Source organism: Callospermophilus lateralis, chromosome 12 (genome assembly GCF_048772815.1).
Source record: "Callospermophilus lateralis isolate mCalLat2 chromosome 12, mCalLat2.hap1, whole genome shotgun sequence".
Lineage (NCBI taxonomy): Eukaryota > Metazoa > Chordata > Mammalia > Rodentia > Sciuridae > Callospermophilus > Callospermophilus lateralis.
Window position 1 is genome coordinate 70,612,801 of NC_135316.1, and position 22,113 is coordinate 70,634,913.

A 22,113-nucleotide genomic window follows, 5' to 3' on the forward strand; every position below is an offset into this window, starting at 1 on the left:
GGAATGATATGGCGTATAATGGAATACAAAATGCTACCAACACAGGCACAAATTAGGGAGAAGTTACCTCGTAGGTTGTAGTAAAATTCTGCAGAACTTGAACTTGTCTAGAGGTTCTAGGAAGAGCAGATAAAACCTGGCCACTGGGTAAAAAAACAAAACAGGATTTTGATGTTAAATAAAAGTGGAAATGAAATATCCATCTTTTAAAAATGATACTAGAGGAGCTTCTAGGTAACTGTAAAAAGGAAACAAAATTTAAAATGTTAAAAGGATAGAGGACTTATAAAAAGAGAATATCTTCTCATTCTTTCTATTCCTAAGCAATTGCAAAATCAACAGCTCTCTTGAGTGGGGTTCAGTTTGCAGAGTACTAACTCCTTCTCTCTGTGTGTATCGAAAAGAAAAAAAAATAACAAATTAATTTTTATTGTTGCATGGAAGTGGAGAAAGAGAAACTCATAGCTGTCAGTAGGAATGTGGATTAGTAAAGCCATTATGAAAAATAGTATGGTGGTGCCTCAAAAAAAAATTAAAAATAGGACTACCAGAAGATCTAGCAACCCTTTTATTGGGCATAGACACAATGGAAATGAAATCGGTATGTGGAAGAGATACCTGCACTCCAAGGTTTATTGTGGCGCTGTTCACAATAGTCATGGAATCCATCTAAGTGTCCATCACTGTATGAATGGATAAAGAAAATGTGGTACATAGACACAGTGGAATATTCAGTCCTACAAGGAATGAAATCCTGTCATTGGTGGCAATGTGGAAGAACCTGAGGACATTACAATAAATGAAATCAGCCAGGCATTGAAAGATAAGAATTGCATGATCTTTCCCATCTGTGGAATCTAAAGAAGCTGATCCCAGAAGAGAGTAGAAGAGGGGTTACCAGCAGGTGGAAAGAGGAAGGGATGGGAAAATAGGGAATAAATTCCAGTGTTCTGTTGAGGTTGGGTGACTATGGTAAACTACATTGTGTTGAGTGTTTTTAAAATAGCAGAAAGAGAAGATTTTAATGTTCTCATCACAAAGAAATGATAAATGTATGAAAAGATGAATACATTAAATAACCTGATTATTATTTGATGTTCATGTTATCAAAGCATCTCACTGTACCTCATTAATCTGTATAATTATTCTGTCAATAACAAATAAACTATTTGATACATAAGAGAAAATGTATGCCGACAGTAGCTTATTGTATTATAGAATAAATGTTTACGAACCCATCACCTGCTTAAGAAATCCAACTTTATTGGCACCCTTGAATCTCACCGTGTCCTCCTTCCTCCTCAACTCCCCTCCCATGTAAAGGTGTCTGCCATCCTAAATTTTCAGTTTTACTTTTTTCCTTTGCTTTTCTTCACAGTATAGACTCTTCTGCTTTCCTTCTTTCCTTTTATCTTTTTTTTTTTGGTACCAGGAATTGAACTCAGGGTACTTTCCAGACCTTTTTATATTTTGAGACAGGATCTCACTAACTTACTTAGGGCCTCACTAAGTTGCTGAGGCTGGCTTTGAAGTCTTATTCCTCCTGCCTCTGCCTCTGAAGTGGCTGGGATTGCAGGCATGCACCACTGTGTCTGGCAACAGAGTGTGGATGCTTTAACACATGCATGGATTCTTGTATGTGTAGATCCTTAGACAATAAACTTATATTTACTTGATTTAATTTTATAAAAATGATATACTTTATGAATTCTACTGAATCTTGTTTTCACTAACATTGTATTTTCAAGATTATCCTCTGGGGGCTGGGGTTGTGGCTCAGCAGTAGAGCACTTGCCTAGCATGTGCGAGGCCCTGGGTTTGATCCTCAGCACCACATTAAAATAAATGAGTAAAATAAAGGTATTGTGTCCAACTACAACTAAAAAATATATTAAAAAATATTATCGAGCCATATGTGGTCCTCGGACTATAAGAATTTCCTTACAAGTGGAACTGCTATTTCATGGGGCACACACAATGCTAATTTCACAGTGTCCGATGAGTCCTTCAACTGTCTGTATCAATGGACATCTTCAGTGGCAGTGGAAAAGATTTCCTGTTGGTTCTTCTTGCCAACACCTTGTGCTGTCCAATTAAAATTTCCAATTAAATAGCTGGGGGATGAAATCTTCCCATGACATTTTTTTTTTTTGTATCAGGGATTGAACAGGGGGCACTTAACCACTGAACCATATCCCCAGCCCATTTTATTTGTAATTTTGAGAAAGAGTATAGCTAAGTTGCTTAAGGCTTCACTAAGTTGCTGAGGCTGGCTTTGAACTTGTGATCCTCCTGCCTCAGTTTCCTGAGCCACTGGGATTAGAGCTGTGGCCATCATGCCCAGACTCTTGGGAAGTTTAATTTTATTTTTCTGACTTTCTAATGAAGCAGAGTTATCTCTTAAATTACTAGCTTATGTGTTATGCTTGTGCAGATCATCTGCTTATTTTTTTTGCTTGTATTCTTGTAATTATTAACCAGTATAACTTCTTTCTGTACATTAGATAATATATCGCAAATATCTTCTACCAATTTGTAATCTTTCTTTTTCTTTTTTTTCTCCAGTGCTGGGAATTGAAACCCAGGACCTCAAGCGCTAGGCAAGTGCTCTATAACTGAGCAACATCCCAGCCTTTCTTCTTTATGGTGTCTATTTATCTATCATGGACTTATAAGTTTGCACTTTTCATCCATTGTTTCCTTCTAGGTTTGTGTTATTTAAGAACTCCTTCCAAATCTCTGGGATATAATGATATTCTCATTTATCTCTTTTTGTTTTTCTTGCTTCAGCTTTTAAAACGTATTTGTGTGCAGTTCAAAGAAGGAGTTGATCTGCATTTTTTCTTACTTAGCATCATGTATCAATTGTGGATACTTTCCCCGGGAACTGCTCTATCAATTTGGTCATGTACTAAGTTTCCATACCATCTGGCAGTGAAAACTCTAATCCATCACACCAGCTTCTCTTCCTGGGACCCAGAAAAACTGCATTTCCCAGCCATCCATCTGGTTGTGTTGAGACCTCCTTCCTGAGCTCCAGCCAGCAGGGATGAGGGTGGGAGTTAAGAGCAGAGTGTCTTCATGCACTGTGCTTCCTCTCATCCTGTGGCTGGAGCAAAGAGTCCCAGGGGTGTGGAGTTGTGTAATGGAAGGAGCCCAGAAGACTAAGTTGGAGAAGAGTGCTAGAGAGAGCCTGTGATCTTCATTGATTGGTGATGTCAGTGGGAAATTGTTCTAGTATGAACATTTATGTGCCTATTAAATTCAAATGTAGAAACACTAATCCTGAAGGTGTCAGTATTAGGAGATGAGCAGGGCCTGAGGCACAGCTCTTATGAATGGGATTAGTACCCATGTAAAAGAAACCTTCACCTAGCATCATCTTCTCCAACATCCATTTTACCCTCCAGCATGTGAGGGCACTAGGCCTTAGAAACAGCAGAAACTTTATTCCCACAGTTCTAGAGGCTAGGAAGTCCAAGGTTAGGCACTAGCAGATTAGATTTGTCATCTGGAGAGGGACAGTTTCTTGAGATGGCACCTTCTCACTATGTCTTCATATGTGAAGGAGGAGGAGGGTCCCTCTGCCCTGATTCTTTTAAAGAGCCTCTTGGTTTGATCTTTTGCTTTCCTATGTAAATTTTTTAAATCAGCCTATAATGTTCCATGAAAAAATGTTAGATTTTTGTTATAATTACACTGAATTTATAGATTAATAATTTGAAAAACACTGATATGATTGTGTCTTCTCATCAGTACACAAGAAAGGTTTGCCTACTTGTTTAGGCCTTTTTTAATGGCCTTCAAAAAAGTTTCATAGTTTCTAATTTTAAAATGTTGCATATTTTAAAATTATGTGCTTTAACAGCGATGCCTTTTCTTTTGTAAACAGCAACTTAATATTCCATCTCTTGGTTCTTTATCATCAAGATATAGAAATTAAGTTGATTTTTTGATATCGATTTTCTATTCACTTCTCTTGGTAATTTCAATAATTTTTTTTCTATTTTTTATGTATGACAGCAGAATGCATTACAATTCATATTATACATATAGAGCACAATTTTTCGTATCTCTGGTTGTATATGAAGTATATTCACACCAATTCGTGTCTTCATACATGTACTTTGGATAATAATGTCTATCACATTCCATCATCATTTCTAACCCCATGCCCCCTCTCTTACCCTCCCACGCCTCTGCCCTATCTAGAGTTCGTCTATTCCTCCCATGCTCCCTCTCCCTACCCCACTATGAGTCAGCCTCCTTATATCAGAGAAAACTTTTGGCATTTGTTTTTTGGGGATTGGCTAACTTCACCTAGCATTATCTTCTCCAACACCATCCATTTACCTGAAAATGCCATGATTTTATTCTCTTTTATTGCTGAGTAACATTCCATTGTGTATATATGCCACTTTTTTTATCCAAGCATCTACTGAAGGGCATCTAGGTTGGTTCCACGGTTTAGCTATTGTGAATTGTGCTGCTATAAACATTGATGTGGCTGTGTCCCTGTAGTATGCTGTTTTTAAGTCCTTTGGGTAGAGACCGAGGAGAAGGACAGCTGGGTGAAATGGTGGTTCCATTCCCAGTTTTCCAAGGAATCGCCATACTGCTTTCCATATTGGCTGCACCAATTTGCATTTCCACCAGCAGTGTATGAGTATACATTTTTTCCCACACCTTCGCCAACACTTATTGTTGTTTGTCTTCATAATAGCTGCCATTCTGACTGGAGTGAGATGAAATCTTAGAGTAGTTTTGATTTGCATTTCTATGATTGCTAGAGATGATGAACATTTTTTCATATTCCATAATTTTAATGTAGATATTTTGAGGAGTTTTCTCTTTGCAAGCAATCATTACAACTACACATACTAAGTTTTCCTTCTTCTTGTTTCACTGCTTATACAGTCTCTATTTTGCTCCCTTCTCTTATCCTGATGGCTTTGATGCCAGTATAATGCCAAACAAAAGTGGAGAAAAAAATACATGAATCATAATATTTAATAAAAACTGTCTGTTTCACCATTAGAGTGCTTGTAGATTTTTGGTAGATCCCTTCTGTCTGCCTGAAGAAACTACTACTCTAATGAATTTTTATCTTGAATGGGTCTGAACTTTATATGCTTTTAAAAATGATATGAGCATATGAGTCAGTGTCAGTTTTAAGCCCTGACACTTGGTTTAATTTGTTTTCTCACTTTTGCTTTTTCATATTTCTTTCTGTCTTACAACTCTTGCTAGGGCTGTGAGGGATTCTTAGTGATTCTTAGTGTGACTCAACATGCATTTACTTTATTTTTGCATACTATTTATTCAGAAAGGGAAGAATTTCTTAACAAATTTCCTCATATCTGAAGCACCCTATCAAAATTTGAAGGTGAAAAATATTTAGGTGCTGGGCACAGTGGCGCATGCCCATAATCCCAGCAGCCCAGGAAGCTGAGGCAGCAGTTCAAAGTCAGCCTCAGCATAAGCAAGGTGCTAAGCAACTCAGTGAGACCCTGCTAAATAAAATACAAAACAAGACTGGGGATATGGCTCAGTGGTCGAGTGCCTCTAAATTCAATCCCTGATTACCATCCCCCCTCAAAAAGAAAAATATTTAGATAAAGAAAGGCATCAGTGAGGTAAGGGATTGCAGGTCTGTGTGAAAGGCATTCGCGTTAATGGCCACCTTTCCAGGGTACCTTGGAGTAACCTCACAAAAACCATGCTATTTAATTTAAAATTAAACTGTCAGGTGCAATGGTGCATATCCATAACCTCAGCTACTCCAGAGGCTGAAGCAAGAGGATCACCTTAGCAAATTAGTGAAACCCTTCTTCAAAATAAAAAATAAAAACAGAGTAGAAGTTTATAAAATCATAATACAAAAATCAATAGCTTTCCTATATACCAACAATGAATCTGCTGAGAAAGAAATCAGAAAAACAATTCCATTCATGATAGCCTCAAAAAACAAAACAAAACAAAGCTAGGAATAAATCTTAACCAAGGAAGTGAAAGACCTCTATAATGAAAGGGATTAATTCACAGATTGGGTTAAGGCTCTCATAAACCCATTGTTTCACCTCTGAATGCTCTTGCATTATCTCACACATGAGCTTTTGGGAGATACCTCACATCCAAACCATAACATGTGGAAAAAATGATGAAATCCAAATAAGATCTGGAGTTAATGGTAAAGGACCAACGTTGGTTTCTCAGTTTTGACAAGTATTTCATGATAAGATAAGGTGTCGACATTAGGAGAAACTGGGTGAGGGAGGTACACTCTACTATCTTTGCCAATTTTCTGAAACTCTGAAAATATTTCAAATAATAACTTTTATTCAAAAAAAGAGAAATACCAAGAGCTACAAAAGTACAGAAAGGGTCATGATAATTATTGTTTGTCATTATTCACAAAAAAAGATGAGGGGTGAGTCAGAATGTGTGAAAGAGCATAGGGTCACAGTGGCAGGAGACCAGGGGCACTGCAGGGGAGGTAGCAACCTGTTAACTGCTGCCAACACGACAGGTGAGGAGGCTAAGAGAAGAATGGTAGCTAAACAGAAGTGAATTTGAGAAGTTGTTTTAGTCCTCCTCCTAAGAAGGTTATGGATGCATAACCTGAGAAACTTGGACCTCATCTTGTAGGTAATTAGGAATTAGGAAAGTAACATGATTGACAGCAGGCAAGAAGATAGGTTTATTTTGGGAAACTTGATTAAAGGATTCTAAATACTAGAAACAGAAAATAGCCCTAGAGAGACTTGATTCAGAGGGAAAATGGCTCACAGAAACCCTAGACTGGGAAATTTTATGTCAATCCTTAATACAAACATAGCATAAACTCTTCAGCCACTAACAACTAAAGACAAGAGTTCAAGAGTATGCATGGCAGTATTAATAACAATAACTGGAAACTTATGGAAATGCTTATCAACAACAGAATTGAGGACTGTTCATGGTATGTCCACATTGTAGGATGTTTTGCAATTAGAAAGAATAAGTTTGATTTATAACAGTTAACTTGGGATTTTCATGCTCTATTAAGGGAGAGAAGTAAGATGTGACAGACTATGAGATAAAAAGGAAAGCAGAAGAAAGTTGAAAGCAGAAGAAAGTCATGAGTATATAAAGGGACATGGTGACATTGATTGGAGGGTGGGAAATAGCAACGGAAGGTAAGAGGCAGAGAGAGCAAAAAAGATTGATTTTAAAAGAAAGGTCTTCCTAGGGCAAAGGGGTACGTATTATTCAGCTAATGTCATCTTATATGCAGGGACATATAAATGCAGAGAGATGCAAGAAAGGTGAATAATATAAAGGTGACCACTAAAATATTAAAAGATTTTCTCTTTGGGGGGTGAAATTTCAATTGTTTTCTCCCTGATTTTATGCTTTTCCATTTTTACTTTTTTTATAACCCAAAAAGAACTAATTTTTTTTCACTTAATGAGGAAATGAGTATTAAAAAACCACTTTGTGAAAGAGACACTATTGAGCTTTATCTTCTTAGGACACTCCTTGTTCTCTTAATAAATAGAACTTCTTCTGAATCCATAGCAGAGCATACTATTTAAGGCCAGTGGGTTTTCTGGCCTTAAATAGTATTTTTATGCAAAAATGTCACATTCTATGAGTCTTTTGATTCCATTTCCCACCATTGCCACTTTAGTTGTGGCTTTAACAGTTCACTATGTGCATATCACTTTTTTCTCCAAGCTTCTAAAAACCATCCTAGCAGAATGTTAGTAATATCTCTAAAGGATCTAATTAGAATGTCAGGGGTATTAGTCCCTTTTTAACATGCCTAACACTTCCATACCCAGGTTGCTCCATGACTTTGCCCTAGTTATTCATCTATTGCCCAGTTTCAAACCCAAGTCAGTTCTTAGGCCCAAAAATTATTTCTGAAGGAGGAGTCAGATCCCCACAAGGAAAGACGCTATGATAATACAGAAAGCATCCCACAAGATCAAGACTCCGGCAGACCTATCCAAAATAGACCTTTGGCAACTTATTCAGGTAGTTCTGCATACTACAGAAAGGGGGAAAACTAAGATACTTTGAGACCTGTTTGATGTAGAGTCAAATATAATGCTGAAATCTGGGGCCCTGGAGTTCTAGACTAAGTCCAATTCATAGTAGGTGCACTAGGTCCACAAATCCCCCAATGATCATTACCCTGTTCCCCAAATGTATAACGGAAATGGAAGTACATAGTAGTAGGCAGAACCCCCACATTTATCCCTTACTGTTAAGATAAAAGCTATAACAATGGAGTGCGGGGAGGAAATCTCTGAAACTTTAAAAAATAAGTTAGGAAATGTTGAAGAGTATAATTTATGAGGTTAAAACTTCACCATCAAATATTTTGATATATTTGAGCTTATCTTGTGGTGAACTGGACTTTTCCTAGTTGATTTTGATGGAAGTGCAATTAGGTAATGCAATGAGAGTCAGGCAGATCATCTTATGCAGAGTTTATAATGTTTGAAAATTAATCTCATAACTCTGTGCCCCCTTACTTACCAGAGAGAGGCTATAAAAAACAGAGAGGACAAGCAAGATTCGTGAAGCAAGTTGGTATTTCTTTGGAGCAAGTTGTTCTTTGGCACCACCACTTTCACAAAGTGGGTAGAGTTTTGGCGCTGCTACTCCCTTCACCTCCACCAAGCAGGGAGGACTTTGGCGAGAAAGTTTAATGTTTCCTTCAGTTAAGCATGCAAGGATTGATACCTTGGTTTCTCCCCAGAGAGCTAAATCTGCATATGACTGGTATCTAGTTGGCTGGAGGGATTAAAAGTTGGGCAGTTATGACCCAGATGCTGTCCAGTAGGGCCACCTACAGGGGGAAAGGAATCCCAGCAGAGGATCCAGAGGACCAAGCAAAATTCTCAGGAGTGAAAGATGTAGTCACAAGTGACTACCCAGAAAAAAATGAATCTGTCCCGATCCAGAAAATTCCTGAATAAGGGTAGGAGGGGTTTCTAAAAGAGTCAGGGGTGTGTAAGAGATGAAGGTTATTTTCCTATAAATTTAAATTATGTTAAATTTGACCTGAGGAATGCCTCTGACCTCCCTAGCAAGAAAGTACAACCTAATTTAGAAGGAAAACAAACTGAAAGCCTCATTTAGGTATGTTTTGTTCATTTGTTTGTTTTATTTACTTATTTTTTTAAAGTATTTTTTAGTTGTAGATATACCTTTATTTATTTATCTTTATGTGGTGCTGAGGATTGAACACAGGGCCTCATACATGCTAGGTGAGTGCTTTACCACTGAGCCACAACCGCAGCCCTGTTTTATTTTTTTTAACATCTGGCTGTGTCTGAGCCAATCAAAGCAGTTGAGTTTTAGCTATCTGATCCAAACATGTCCAAATAAGGCAAACACCAAAAACAATCATTCAAGCTGTTTCTGTACTTTGCTTCTGTTTTCCGCACATAAATGAATGTAACTCTCCGCATCTTTTCTGATTCTGAGGGGTGCCCAATTTCCAAATCATTCTTTGCTTAATTAAACACTGTTAAATTTAATTCAGCTAAAAGTTTTTCTTTTAACAATAGAGATTGAGATATCTGAATAATACCTAATAGGATTTGATACTCTAATTTTGAAATTGAAGCTGTTTTCTTTTCTTTCTTTCTTTTTAGATACTGAGGATTGTTTAAAATATATATTTATTTAGGGACAGGGTCTTGCTGAATTGCTTAGGGCCTCACTACATTGCTAAGGCTGGCTTTGAACTCTCAATCCTCCTTTCTCAGCCTCCCAAACTGCTGGGATTACAGGTGTGTGCCACTGCTCCTGTTCACATTTTAACATGACCCAAAGACTGTCAGTTACTAAGAAGTGAATTGAGAAGTCATGAAATTTTCCATGCAAGAGCAAGGAGGTAGGGTGTAGTGACACAGGCCTGTACTCCCCAGTAATGCCAGCTACTAGGGAGGCTGAGGCAGAAGGATTGCAAATTTGGAGCCAGCCTGGGCAACCTAGGAAGACCCTGTCTCAAAATAAAATAGAGGGCTAGAGATGTAGCTCAGTGGTAAAGTGGTTACCCAGCATGTGCAAAGTCCTGGGTTCAATCCTCAGTATGGGTTGGGGATGGGAGCACCAGCAGAGAAAGATAATCCCACTACATAGAATGTCAGTGAAGCAGTGAGAGGTGAAAAATAAAGATGGATTTTTATTTCATTCCTGAAATAATACAGGTATAGTGTTTACACAATAACCATTTGAGAAAAAAATTTCTTGTACCAAAAAATAGAATAAAAAGTGCAAGTGCAATGGAATACAGGTTACTTTAAAAAAAATTTAAAAAGCAAAGTGATGCTTAAAGAGAATGAATAAATTGTCCAAAGCTGCATAGCAAAACTGAGGTTTCACTCTCCAGATCTTGAGTTTTTAATATCTATGCCACATGTTCTGCCTTTTCCCCTTTAAGAATGGGATTATGTTCATCAAGGTCTGTTCCCTACTACGGTTCACAGGGGAAGGATCACACCTGTCATAATTCTGAAGGATTATGTTGAATTTGAGAAGCTGGTGAGATGCTTCTGAACAATGCAACCTAGCCCAAGGCTGCAATTTTGCTATAAGCATTACCATGTTTTAGGTGCACTGGTCGTCTGTTCTTTGAGATGAAAATAATATATCAGTAGGAGCTAAATGAAACAGAATAAACTGGTCTCCAGGTAGCCAGATAGTATATGAAGTCAACAGAAAGAACATTTCCTGTGGCCTATTAATAATTCAGAAACCCTCTATCCTCAATGCTCCTCCACTCTCGGGTTCCTTCCTACTTTTTCTCACTTTCTTTTTTTCCAAATAAATAGTCCCTGCTGACAAGCTGCACTTAGGTAATCACTGCACAATACAATTAATGACTTTGTTTACCAGATTCTAGATAGTATTTTATTTTTATTCTTTATAGCATTTGGCCTTTAAAATCAAGTGAATATGGAGATATGTGAGTTTTTTTTTTTTTTGGCTGCTTTTGTCTTTGGCATATGGTATTTATGCCTTTAAATTTTTTTGTTGTCATTGTTCCAGGGCATTTCACTGATGAGATTTATCAAAATGCATCCACAAATCAGCCACTAAGAGATTACTTGGATATAAACTGTTATTAGGAAAATGATCACAACAAGAAGACAATAACAAAGACAGTTTAGGAAAAAGCCAGACCATTAGTTCTTTTTAGAAGGGTTCATATTCTTGCCCCCAGAAATAATTTATCAAAGGCTGTTGCTCTGAATGAAATTAGATTTCCCTTTTAGCTTTAGTAATAGCCCATTCCTGGAAAAGCTCAGAAACAGTTGGTTTAAAAAAAATTTATTTTTACTCACAGAGATATGAGTTTGTCGTGTTATTTCTAGTGATGGGATTGGAACCAGGATTCAGTTATGACTCTGCCAGCTCTCCCCGGTCCCCACCCTCACTCCACAGGGACCCCCAAAGTATGCACAAAGTATTGAATATTTTCAATGGGATATTATTTGGTTGATTATATTTCATTCTTCTCTTTAAGCATAATTGTCACTTTTCTGAGTACGTGCTGAAGCAAAAAATAGGAAAACCATGCATGAAGAGTTTTTTCACTCATTTTTTTCATTATTTTCTCCTTCACTTACATTATGCTTAGTCCCACTAAAGCACTATGTACTTACTTATTTTGAAGACAAAATGGTAAAACCTTTGGTGGGTCTTGCAGTGTGTTATCTCACCCAGGAGTTTAGTTCATTATGGAATCAAGATGGCGGCCTGAAGTCAGGGGCAGGTGTGCACCTGTGATCCCAGGAGGCTGAGTTGGGAGGATCCATCCAACCCAGGAGTTCAGGGTCAGCCTGGGCAACCTACTCAGACCTTATTTTAAAAAAAATATATGGCAGCCTAGATGTGAGCATGTGTACTAAGATCCCATGGTCTGCTATAGGCAGCTCGGGGGATAGTTATGTTGTGCTGGTTCTGAGGCCATATGTACACCTGCCAGTAGGAGAGGACTTCCAGCCTCTGCCTCTCTTCCAGGCTATTTTCCCAATGGACTATCTTCTTAAATTCACTGTGACCAAAGCTGACTTCCCTTCAAACTGGCTCCTAATTTCTAGATTCCTTAAAAAGTCATGCTATGCAGTATAGGATTGAAACAAGGCTGAAGTTTGGATTTCTAACCAATTCTAAGCTCTACACTTATTGTTTGCTCTTATGATTTATTCTTTCTTCTGGAGCCCAATTTCCTCTCCCCATTAAATATCCACAAACATGACTAGTGTGTGCCTGGTGTGGTGGAGTACACCTGTGGTTCCAGCTCTATAGGCAGGAGGCTCTCTTGAGTCCAGGAGTTCAGGGTCAGTCTATGCAACATAACAAGATCCTGTCTCAGAAAAAAGAAAAAAAGAAAAAAAAAATCCTAGGGTGTAGGGTTGTAAGCAATTAAACAGGGAACACTGCTCAGTGCCCAGAACAAATAAAAACATAGGTGCTAAATAACCATAATTTTCCTTCCTTTCTGCTCACTGTCAGTGATACTGTCACTGTCGACATTAACCAAGTTATATAATCAATTATAATGTCGACATTAACCAAGTGATATAATCGATTTTCTTTCCTTCCTCTTTTTTCCCCTTAATTAAAGTCAATCATCAACTTATAGGCTATTGAAGCTAGCAAAGACCTTAGAAATCACAGTCATCTGATATACTGGTAAAATACAGAGACAGGTCACCAATTATTCTAGCAATACTGACTCCCATATCAGTTCAATAACAAACACTATTTCACAATTTACTTGATATTCAACAATTACATTGAACAAAAATGAATCTATCAACTCTTCAGTAATCATATATAGGCACAGCTTGGACCCATGCTCTAAGCTCTATTCTCTGAACTATTGTTCTATGCTTATTTATTCAGAAAAGAGTGTTTGGTAGAATTTTCCCTGCTTTCTGATATGTTCTTTTGTTATACATTCCTTCTGTCTTTGCTGTGCACAAAAATGAGGAGAGGGATCTGACTCAGAGAGATAATTAGAAAAGAAAAAAAATCATAGAAGCAAAAAAGAAGGAAAAAAGAAAGAAAAGAAAAAAATAAGACAGTACCAAAGGAAGCAGCAATATTAATTTTAAAAAGCATAAGAATTGACTAGTTGGTAAACTCCAATAATACATCTACCCTGGAACTATTCACTCCATGTATTATGTAGGCTCTAGCATGAGTTCATTTGTGTTCTTCTAAGTAGTTTATAATAAAATATCTAAGGGAATCATTCTACTAGTCAAAAATAAGAATTAGATATATTCATGTATGTGTTCTTTAAAACATAGCTCTTTTTCCGTTCATATTCCATGCATGATCCAAATCTTTCACTTAACAACTTTACCCTCTTCTCCATCTTATGGACAAGAGAAAAACAAATGATCTATAGTTAAATCTATACACAAAGTCAGGAAAAATATAAATCATGTGATCTCTTAATTAGGATACAAATAAATGCCTTTATAAAAGATTCCATGTTATTATTATTCATAGCCACTGAATATGCTATCATTCAGGATTCTCCTGTAACAAAAGTAGATCCAGAAAAGCAAAAAGACACTATCTCTAATGATAGCTCATTGTGCTGACATCCACTCCTTTGTCAGGACAACTTGAAAATTGTCCAAAAGAGCCGGCCTTCAATCTTTCACAATTTGTTCCCCAAACCCCTACCCTGACTCCATTCAATGAGAGACAATAAAGCAAGGAAAACAGCCCCACACAGTGTAGGGATCTAGTGAGTTACCTTTGAAAGGCAAAGCCATGCTGCTTACAGAGGAGGACGACAGCTATGAGCAGGCCAAGGCAATGAGGCTTCATCCCCGCAGAGATTTGCTGTACAACAGAATTCTCTGGAAGAAGGGCTCTGAGAGCTGATTGCATAAGTCTTCTTTACATACTAGTTAAAATATAACAGCATGTTCCCTTTCTGTGTTTCATTCCTGTGGCTCAGTCAATTGAGCTTCCATTTCTATTCCCTGAAAGAGAAATGCACATTTATTGAATTGGGTGGTTGTTTGGTAAGTGAACCCTCAGAAAGAAAATATGTTGAGACTAGTTCTTAGTTTATATTGTCTAGAGAATGTTTAATTTCTCAGGGGGTGTATGATCAAGAATAAAAGGATGATAATAGACAGGATCTTGTCTTGTCTGATTCATTGCAGAATCACAGCCATTGAATACTGATTGATCATGTCCATGTTGAGGAAGATCTTGACCAAACTACTAAAACTGTTTTCCTTGACTTTTTTTTTTTTTTTTTTTTTTTTTTTTTTTTTTTTTTTTTTTAGCTTTCAAGCTTAGATGAAGATATGAGAAGTGTGGAGGGGGGTTTCCCAAAATTTGAGGCTAATATAAGGCTAAGAAGCAGAGTTTATATGGAGGATTATAGAATCTCCATTCAAAAATCTCTTTCCTTTTTTTTTTTTTTTTTTTTTTTTTAAGTTTAAAACAGGTTTCACCAAGTTTTCCAGTTTGGCCTGGAACTTGTAATCCTCATGCCTTAACCTCTAAAGTAGCTGGGACTATGAAAATGTGCCACAATAACTGGTGCTTAAAAATATCTTTCCTTGACCATATGGAATGAAAGGCTCACCCATAGCAAGGAATACCATGTCATGGGGGCTGGTTCAGCAATAGACATCGGTTAGCTTTGAATCACTTTTATTTAAGGAGGGTCACCTCAGTTGCTATCATCTAAATGAAGGCCCACTACCCATCATTTTGAAGGTTCCATTATACCAGTCTAGCCCAAGGCCATATTCATATTCTAAGTGGATAAGGGTCCTGCTACCCCTCCCCCAACTCCCATCGGTAAATGCACTTGAATACTCTTGAGGTCTGGATAGGCAAATGTGCAAAATAAACAACCTATCCACAGTGAATGAATGAGAACGAGAAGAGGGAGATTTCAAACTGCTCCCTCTGAGATTCCAAATCAAACAAACAATGGATTGAGGTGACCTCAACCAAACTACCTTTGTGAATCTGTATCTGATCATATGTGGAGAAAGAAACACAGGAAGGAGATGGAAGTCAATGAGGAAAAGATGAGTGACCAAGAACTGGGTAGAATGAATGGGGGAGAGGACACTTCTTTAAGTAAACCTTTTTGACTAATTCTGAATTGGAGAGCCATGTTAAGTTTTCACATATTCAAAGCAAATATACAAATACATTTTAAATGAAAGCAAATTAACCTGTGTTTCAGATGAATAACAGCCACACTGAAGAAGAGAGGGAAAAACTAACCCAAGTAACTTCTACCTTTTTAATTTTTTAATACAAAAGGCAACTTTAAAGAGTCAAGAACTATTGTGATAGTAGAAGCAAATGTGACTCCATTTTGTTTTATGACTTCATCCTGTAAAACAACCATGCCAAGCAGAAGGGTCTTGACTGGGGAAGATGTTCTTTTCCTTTTGCTATAGAAACCTTTAAGAACACGGAACTACCTAATGGGGCATTGTTTCTGTAACTAGGGTAACGGGGCTCTGTTTCTGTAACTGGGGTGACTGGGCTAACTGTGATTGGTTAGGCTTCCCTCCGCTTGACTGCACTGTCCCGCTTCTGTAACTTGGCTTGCTTGCATCGGCTAGACACCCGAACATCCCTTTTTCGGTTTTCAGGCTTATAAGGAGTGCCCTTGCAATTGTTCCGGGCTGATCAGGGGAACAGCTTTATGTTCTGGTCAGTCACGACCCAGCGTGCTTCAATAAAGGCTTGATTCGATTATACGTGGGTGGTCTGGAAGTCAGTTTCTGAAACCCCGGGAAGAAGCTTTAACTATAACACTATAATACACTGACAATTTTTTTTTTATTAATTTTTGTGCCAGATATTTTGTTCCATGTTTCCTTGAGAGCACACAAAAATGAATGCATTCTGAATTGTATTTCTTCTTACTGGTGCAATTTTTAGTAATTTCCTTTAATGAAGATCTATGAAGGGTACATTCTGGGTATCTCATATTAACTTTATTCTTCCCCCACTTTCAAATATTAGTTTAGCTGCATGTAACAATGTAGAGTGACAGATGTTTCTCTGTTCTTTGGCATCTACTGTTGAATGGCAGGAATTATTGTTCCCTTTGCAGGTGAGCTGTCCGTTCTACTTGATGGCTTTTAAGGGATTGTCTTTATACTTGATTCTTCTCAGATCCATTACTCTGATCTAGATGTGGACTTATTTTTTTTTTCTTGCTCAGTACATAGAATGTAGTTTTGATTTGAGGATTTAGATATTTCTTCAATTTTAGGGAAAAAAAAGTTCTTCAGCTGGCTTGCATCTCTGCTAGTCCCTTGTCAAGGCTCCCATTGAAGTTCCTTGATTTCTTCAAGTCTCTAAGTTTTTAAAAACCATGATATTTGTCTCCATCTGCTCAGTTCTGAGTGAGTTTCTCAGCACTATCTTCAAATTCACTAATCCATCCTTGGAGGGCAATTTAGAACACATAGTCAATGGAGGTGATTTTAAAAATTATTTTAATGACTATATTAATCTTCTACAACTGGTTCTTTTTCATGTTTACCAGTTTTGTTTTTATCTCAACATTTAAAAATATTGTTTTGGTGTGGATCTGGAATTTCTCCCCAAATTCCTGTGTTCAAAGCAGGATCCCCAATGCAGCAAGATTCAGAGGTGGGGCTTTTAGGCAATGATTAGGGCTCTGACTCATCAGTGGAGGAGTCCAGCAAATGGATTAATGACCCGGATGAACTGCTGGGTGGTAATTGTGGGCAGGTGAGGCATGGCTGGAGGAAGTGAGTCCGTGGGGGTATGCTCTTGGGGACCCTATCCATCCTTGACCCCTTCCTCCCCTCATCCCCAGTCTCTGCTTCCTGGATGCCATGAACTGAGCAGTTTTCCTCCGTCACGTCCTTCCACTGTGATGTTTCTGTCTTAGTCATGGATTGAACATCGGAAGCTGTTTGTTAAAATAAATCTTTCCTCTTTTGGTTGTTCTTGTCAGGTATTTTGGTCATAGTGATAACAAGTTGACTAACACAATATGGAAAGCCATTTTATTGTTCAATCTTTTATGGATGAGATTCTTTCAGGTTTCTTTCTTTGTTTTTTGTGCTGATGTTGAGGATCGAACCCACGGCCTCATGCATGGTACTTGGGCAAGTTATCTTATGACTGAGCTATATCCCTGTCCCTCTTTCAGATCTGTGGTTGAGAATCCTGATATTACTTATTTTAAAGTCTGTGCAACACTGCTCTATAGGATTAATCGTATAGAGATAAATTCATGATCTGAGTGTTGATTTTTTTTTTAGCCACTTTGCTTGGAATTTGTTTCTTCTCCGATTTGGAATACTGGTTTGCAGATTTATTTGGAGCCAGACATCTTCTTTTGGGTAGGAAGTTTTCATCTTCTGTTCCTGTCTGTCTGGTCTCCCATCTCTGTGTTGCACATGTCCTCAAGTAGCCCCTGAACTTCCAATCCAGAACCCTGACTTGTAGTGCTTTGGGGAGTTTCTAAGTCATAAAAATATTGTGGCTTTCAATGGCTTGACTTAGTTACTGTCTTAGTTACTCCTGCCTTAGTTATTCCTCTATCTCCTACAGACCAGTGGCTACTTATAAACCAGTCCTATGTAGCAGTGACATAGTCCTTTTTAATGAGGCAGATGCAATGAAATGTGCAAACTATGTACAACTTGATTAGTTTTGAAAAATGTGAATGCTTGAGTAACCCATGCCCTATCAAGGTACAGAAAATTTCCATCACCCCAGAAAGTATCTTTGTATCCCTCAGTCAAGCTTCCCTTACTCCAGCAGCCATTGTTGTGATCCCATCACCATAGATTAGTTTTTGCCTCTTCCCAAACTTCATGGGATCATATGATACGTCGTCTTTTATGTCCAGCTTCTTTTGTTTGGCCTGTTTTAAAGAGCCTTCCATATGTTTCATGGGCCAGTAGCTTGTTCCTTTTCATTGCTGAGTAGCATTCCATTTTATGAATGTGTTTATCCCTTCTTCTATTAATGGGCACCTGGATTGTTTTCAGTTTGGGACTGTAATGCATATAGTCAATATGACTGTACTTAGAATAAAGGTTTTTGTGGATAAATGTTTTCATTTCTCTTAAATAAATATCTTAGAATGGTTTTGATGAGGAGTATAAGCAACTGTTGTAATTTTTTTACAAAGTGATGAAACTGTTTTAGGCTCCCCAAAACAACATATGTTAGAATCCTAGTTGGTCTATATTCTTTTATGCAGTCAGTTGTCTTCATATCAAGCTATTCTAGTAAATGTGTGGTGGTCTCTAATTTTGGCTTTAATTTAAATTTCCACAATAACTAATGGTGTTGAGGAAATTTTTTGTGCTTATTGGTCACATTTTTGTGGGGAAAAAAATGTATATTTGTTCAAATCATTTGTCCAATTTTTAATCAGATGGTTTGTGTTTACTACTGCTGTGTGGGAGTTATTATATTTTCTGAAACTCACTCTTTTGTCTGATATATATGTATACATACACACAGTAAATGTATCTTCTCTTGTGTTAGATGCAGGGCAGGCTGAATGAAGATTAGCTGCAGGATAACCCATGCACTCAAACCCCCCTCTGTCTGGTTTTTTATCACCTGTTTGCATCAAGTCTGAACACTCAACCCCACTCAAGGCTGAACACTTGATCCCCACCCGTGCAACGGAAACCCACATCTAGCCCCTACCCCGTCTGCCTAAAGGCAGAAGATGACACTGCTGTATGATCCAATCGCTGTATGCCAACAAGGCAGCTTGCGGACCCAGAGACCCCATTAGATTTGGGCTATAAAAAACTCCCTCCTGCCGGGCCCCACTCTCTTGCTCTTGCTCTCTCTGTCTCTCTCTCTCTGTTGCTCTAGCTCACTCTTTTTTCTCTTGCTTTTGCTCTCCCACTCACTCTCTCCTCTCCTCTTCTTCTCTCTTTCCCCGCTTTCTTTCTCTCTCTTTTGCACTACTGCAATAAAGATCTCTTGGTCACTGTTGTGGTCACTTTCCTTTCACCTTGAGAAGTTCCTTTTTTTGAAAAATTCAGTTATCTTTTTATTATTAACCTGTAGGAGTTATTTATGTATTCTGGATACAACTGCCTTGTCAGATAGACATTGGTGGACAGGTTCTGACACTTCATGGCTTGCCCTTTTTTGTTAATGTATTTTGAAGAGCGAAACTTTTTAATTTCACTGAATCCAATTTATCAATTTTTATTGAATGGTCAATGTTTTCTGGAAAGCATCGACTAAGAAATTTTGAACAACTCAAGGTCATGAAAATAGTCTTGAACTTTTTTTTTATCATCCTGGCTTTTGCTTTTAGATTTATGATTCATCTCAAATTAATTTTTGTATATTATATGACGTCAGGATTGAGGTTTTTAAATTTACCTTGTGAATATACAGTTGTTTCAACACTATTTCCTGAAAAGACCTCCCTCCTTCCCCATGGAATGCTTTGTCATCTTGTAAATAATCAATTGACTGTTCATATAGGTCTACACCCTAAGTTTGCAGTGATTTTTCTTTTTGTCACAGCAATAATAACTAGAATAGTTCTGTTTTATTTCTTGCTCCTTTTCTCTCCTTGTGCTTAAGTTTAGACATTTTCTACCAATCACCTATTCTTTTCCCAGCTTATTCCAATTTGCTGATAAATGTGCTGAAAGAATTTTCATTTCTTCTACACACACACACACACACACACACACGCAGTATATCTCTATCTATTGATCAATCTATGGATTGATCTCTCATATATTTTATTTCTGACCCTTCTGCTTGGACTTTTGTGTTGAGTTTTCCTCTCCCTATTGCATCATCCACTCTGTTCATGCGTGTTGTCTGTGGCAACTCTGAATCTGTTTTTTTTTGACCATATCCTACCTTGAAGATGGATCACCTTTCATGCTTTTTCACATGCTTGTAAATTTTTCTTGAATGACAGATGTGGTGTGGGAAATAATAACATGCACCAAAGTAAATAATATCAATGCCCCCCCAAGTTCACAGATCTTCCTTTCTCAGATCACCAGTGTGAAGGATTGAGCCAATCTAGGTAGGTCTGGGATTTGATGTTATTTTTATTACATTTTATTCACCATAGACTTCAAATAATTAGAGGGCAAGATCAAATCCTTTCCTCTAGGAGGTGTTGGCATCTGACTGTCTGTAAGGTTTGTTTAGTTCTTCTTCCCTGCCTGCTACTGTTAGCAGGCACAGTATTCCCATGGGAGGGGTCTCTCTCAGCTCTCCTGCCTCTCCCCCCAGTCACAGGCAGGCACTGCCTCCTACCCAGTGTAAGTCTTGGTTTCCCTGTAGGGCTTCTCTTTCCTCCCCTGCCCTGGCCTCAGACATTAGCAGCCTCGAGCACCTGAGCCTTAGAGATGTCATCTCTCAGACCTTCTGACCCTTCCCTGTGCAGATGACCATGGTCTTGTACTCTTTCCAAGACTCACAGTGCCTTTGGAATTTGTAATGGTTATTTATGTATCAACTTGACTAGACTGTGGGGTGCCCAGATATTTATTTAAATATTATTTCTGTATGTGTCTGTAAAGGTATTTAGAGATAAGATTAGCATTTGAATGTAGATGGCCTCATTCAATCCTTTGAAGGCCTGAACAGGATAAAAGAATGAGGAAGAAAAAAATCCTCTCTCTCTTTCCAACCATCTCTGAGCTAGAATAATAGTCTTCTACTGCTTTCAGACTTGTACTGAGATTGGAACTTGCATATCAACTCTCCTGGATCTCCAGTTTAGTGACTGCAGAACCTGGAAATTCTCAGCCCCTACAACCACATGAGCCAATTTCTTGTATTAAGCTTCCTTGAGTTACACACACATACATACACAACCTACCTGTGTATGAGTATATATCTTTCTATGTCTCTATCTATCTATCTATCTATCCATCTATCATATAGCTGTATCTCTTATTAGTTATTAATCTCTGTAGAACCCAGATGAATAGAAGGTTGCTCTCAATTTCCTGTTTTGCTCTCTGACTTTGGAAGACCCAACATATTGTTCCTCAGACAGGGTCTCTTTCTGTTCTGTTGCCTATCCTCTAATTTTGACTCATTGGTTTCCTTTGCAATATTAGTTCTCTGATAAACTATAAAATCTATGAATTTGGAGGTTATTCAGCCTACTTATTCTCACCGTTAAAGTAGGAACAACATTTGTGTGCAACTTTCCATATCCTAAGCAGAAACAAAAATCTGCCAGCAAGTTTTATTGCTTTTTTTCCCATGAGTTGTGAAAAAAAATGCAATCTGGCACCAAGGATGTCCCCAAGACCTATAGCATGCCACTGCCTGCCTTGTGCCATCAGCATCTGACACTGTTCTGCATTTCTGCTCCATTTGTTGTACTTGAGGTTTCCTTTCATTTTCTTTTAGAGGTTACTCCTTTAAAGCTGGTTCTTTGAAAATATCAGTAATATTGAAAGGCCTGTAGTCAAATTTATTAAGAACAAAAGAAACAATGTACAAATTACCAATATCAGGAATGAAAGAGAAAAATTCCTGTGAATCCTAAAGACATTATAATACAATAAGAAAATATTATAAATAATTTATGCTTATTAATTTTATTACCTAGATGAAATGGACAAATATTTTGAAATATACAAAGTATCAAAGCTCACCCAAAATGAAATCGATAACCAGGATAGCCTTGTCTCTATTTAAATAATTTAATTCACACATTAAAAATTTCTTCTCCAGTAAATTCCAAGACTCTATGTCTTTACTGGTCAATTTTACTAGAAATTTAAGGACAAAATAAAAATAATTTTACCCCAAAATTAAAAGGCAAAGGAACACTTTTCAACTCACTTGATGAAGCCCAAGTTAATTATCCTAACACCAAAAATTGACAAAAATATATGAAGAAGAACACTACAAACCAATGTCTCACATATACAATCCTTAACAAAATTTTAACAAATTCCATTTAGCAATACACTAAAAGAATAAGTCATGACCAAGTAGGATTAATTATTACAATGCTAAGTTGTTTCAACATTCAAAACCAATTAAGTTAATTCACCATGTCAACAGAATAAATTAAAAACC

General features: G+C 37.6%; 1 protein-coding gene across 1 annotated transcript in view; it reads right to left on the minus strand.

The window, feature by feature from the left end:
• The window catches only part of Cpb2 (carboxypeptidase B2), a 45,946-nt gene extending 32,089 nt beyond the window's left edge, over positions 1–13,857 (minus strand). The window contains exons 1-2 of the mRNA XM_076872217.1: positions 13,784–13,857; positions 68–143 (exon numbers count right to left, since the gene is read on the minus strand). Coding sequence (XP_076728332.1) covers positions 68–143; positions 13,784–13,857 — 150 coding nt within the window. The remainder of the gene's footprint in view (positions 1–67; positions 144–13,783) is intronic.
• Between the last annotated feature and the right edge of the window lie 8,256 nt (positions 13,858–22,113).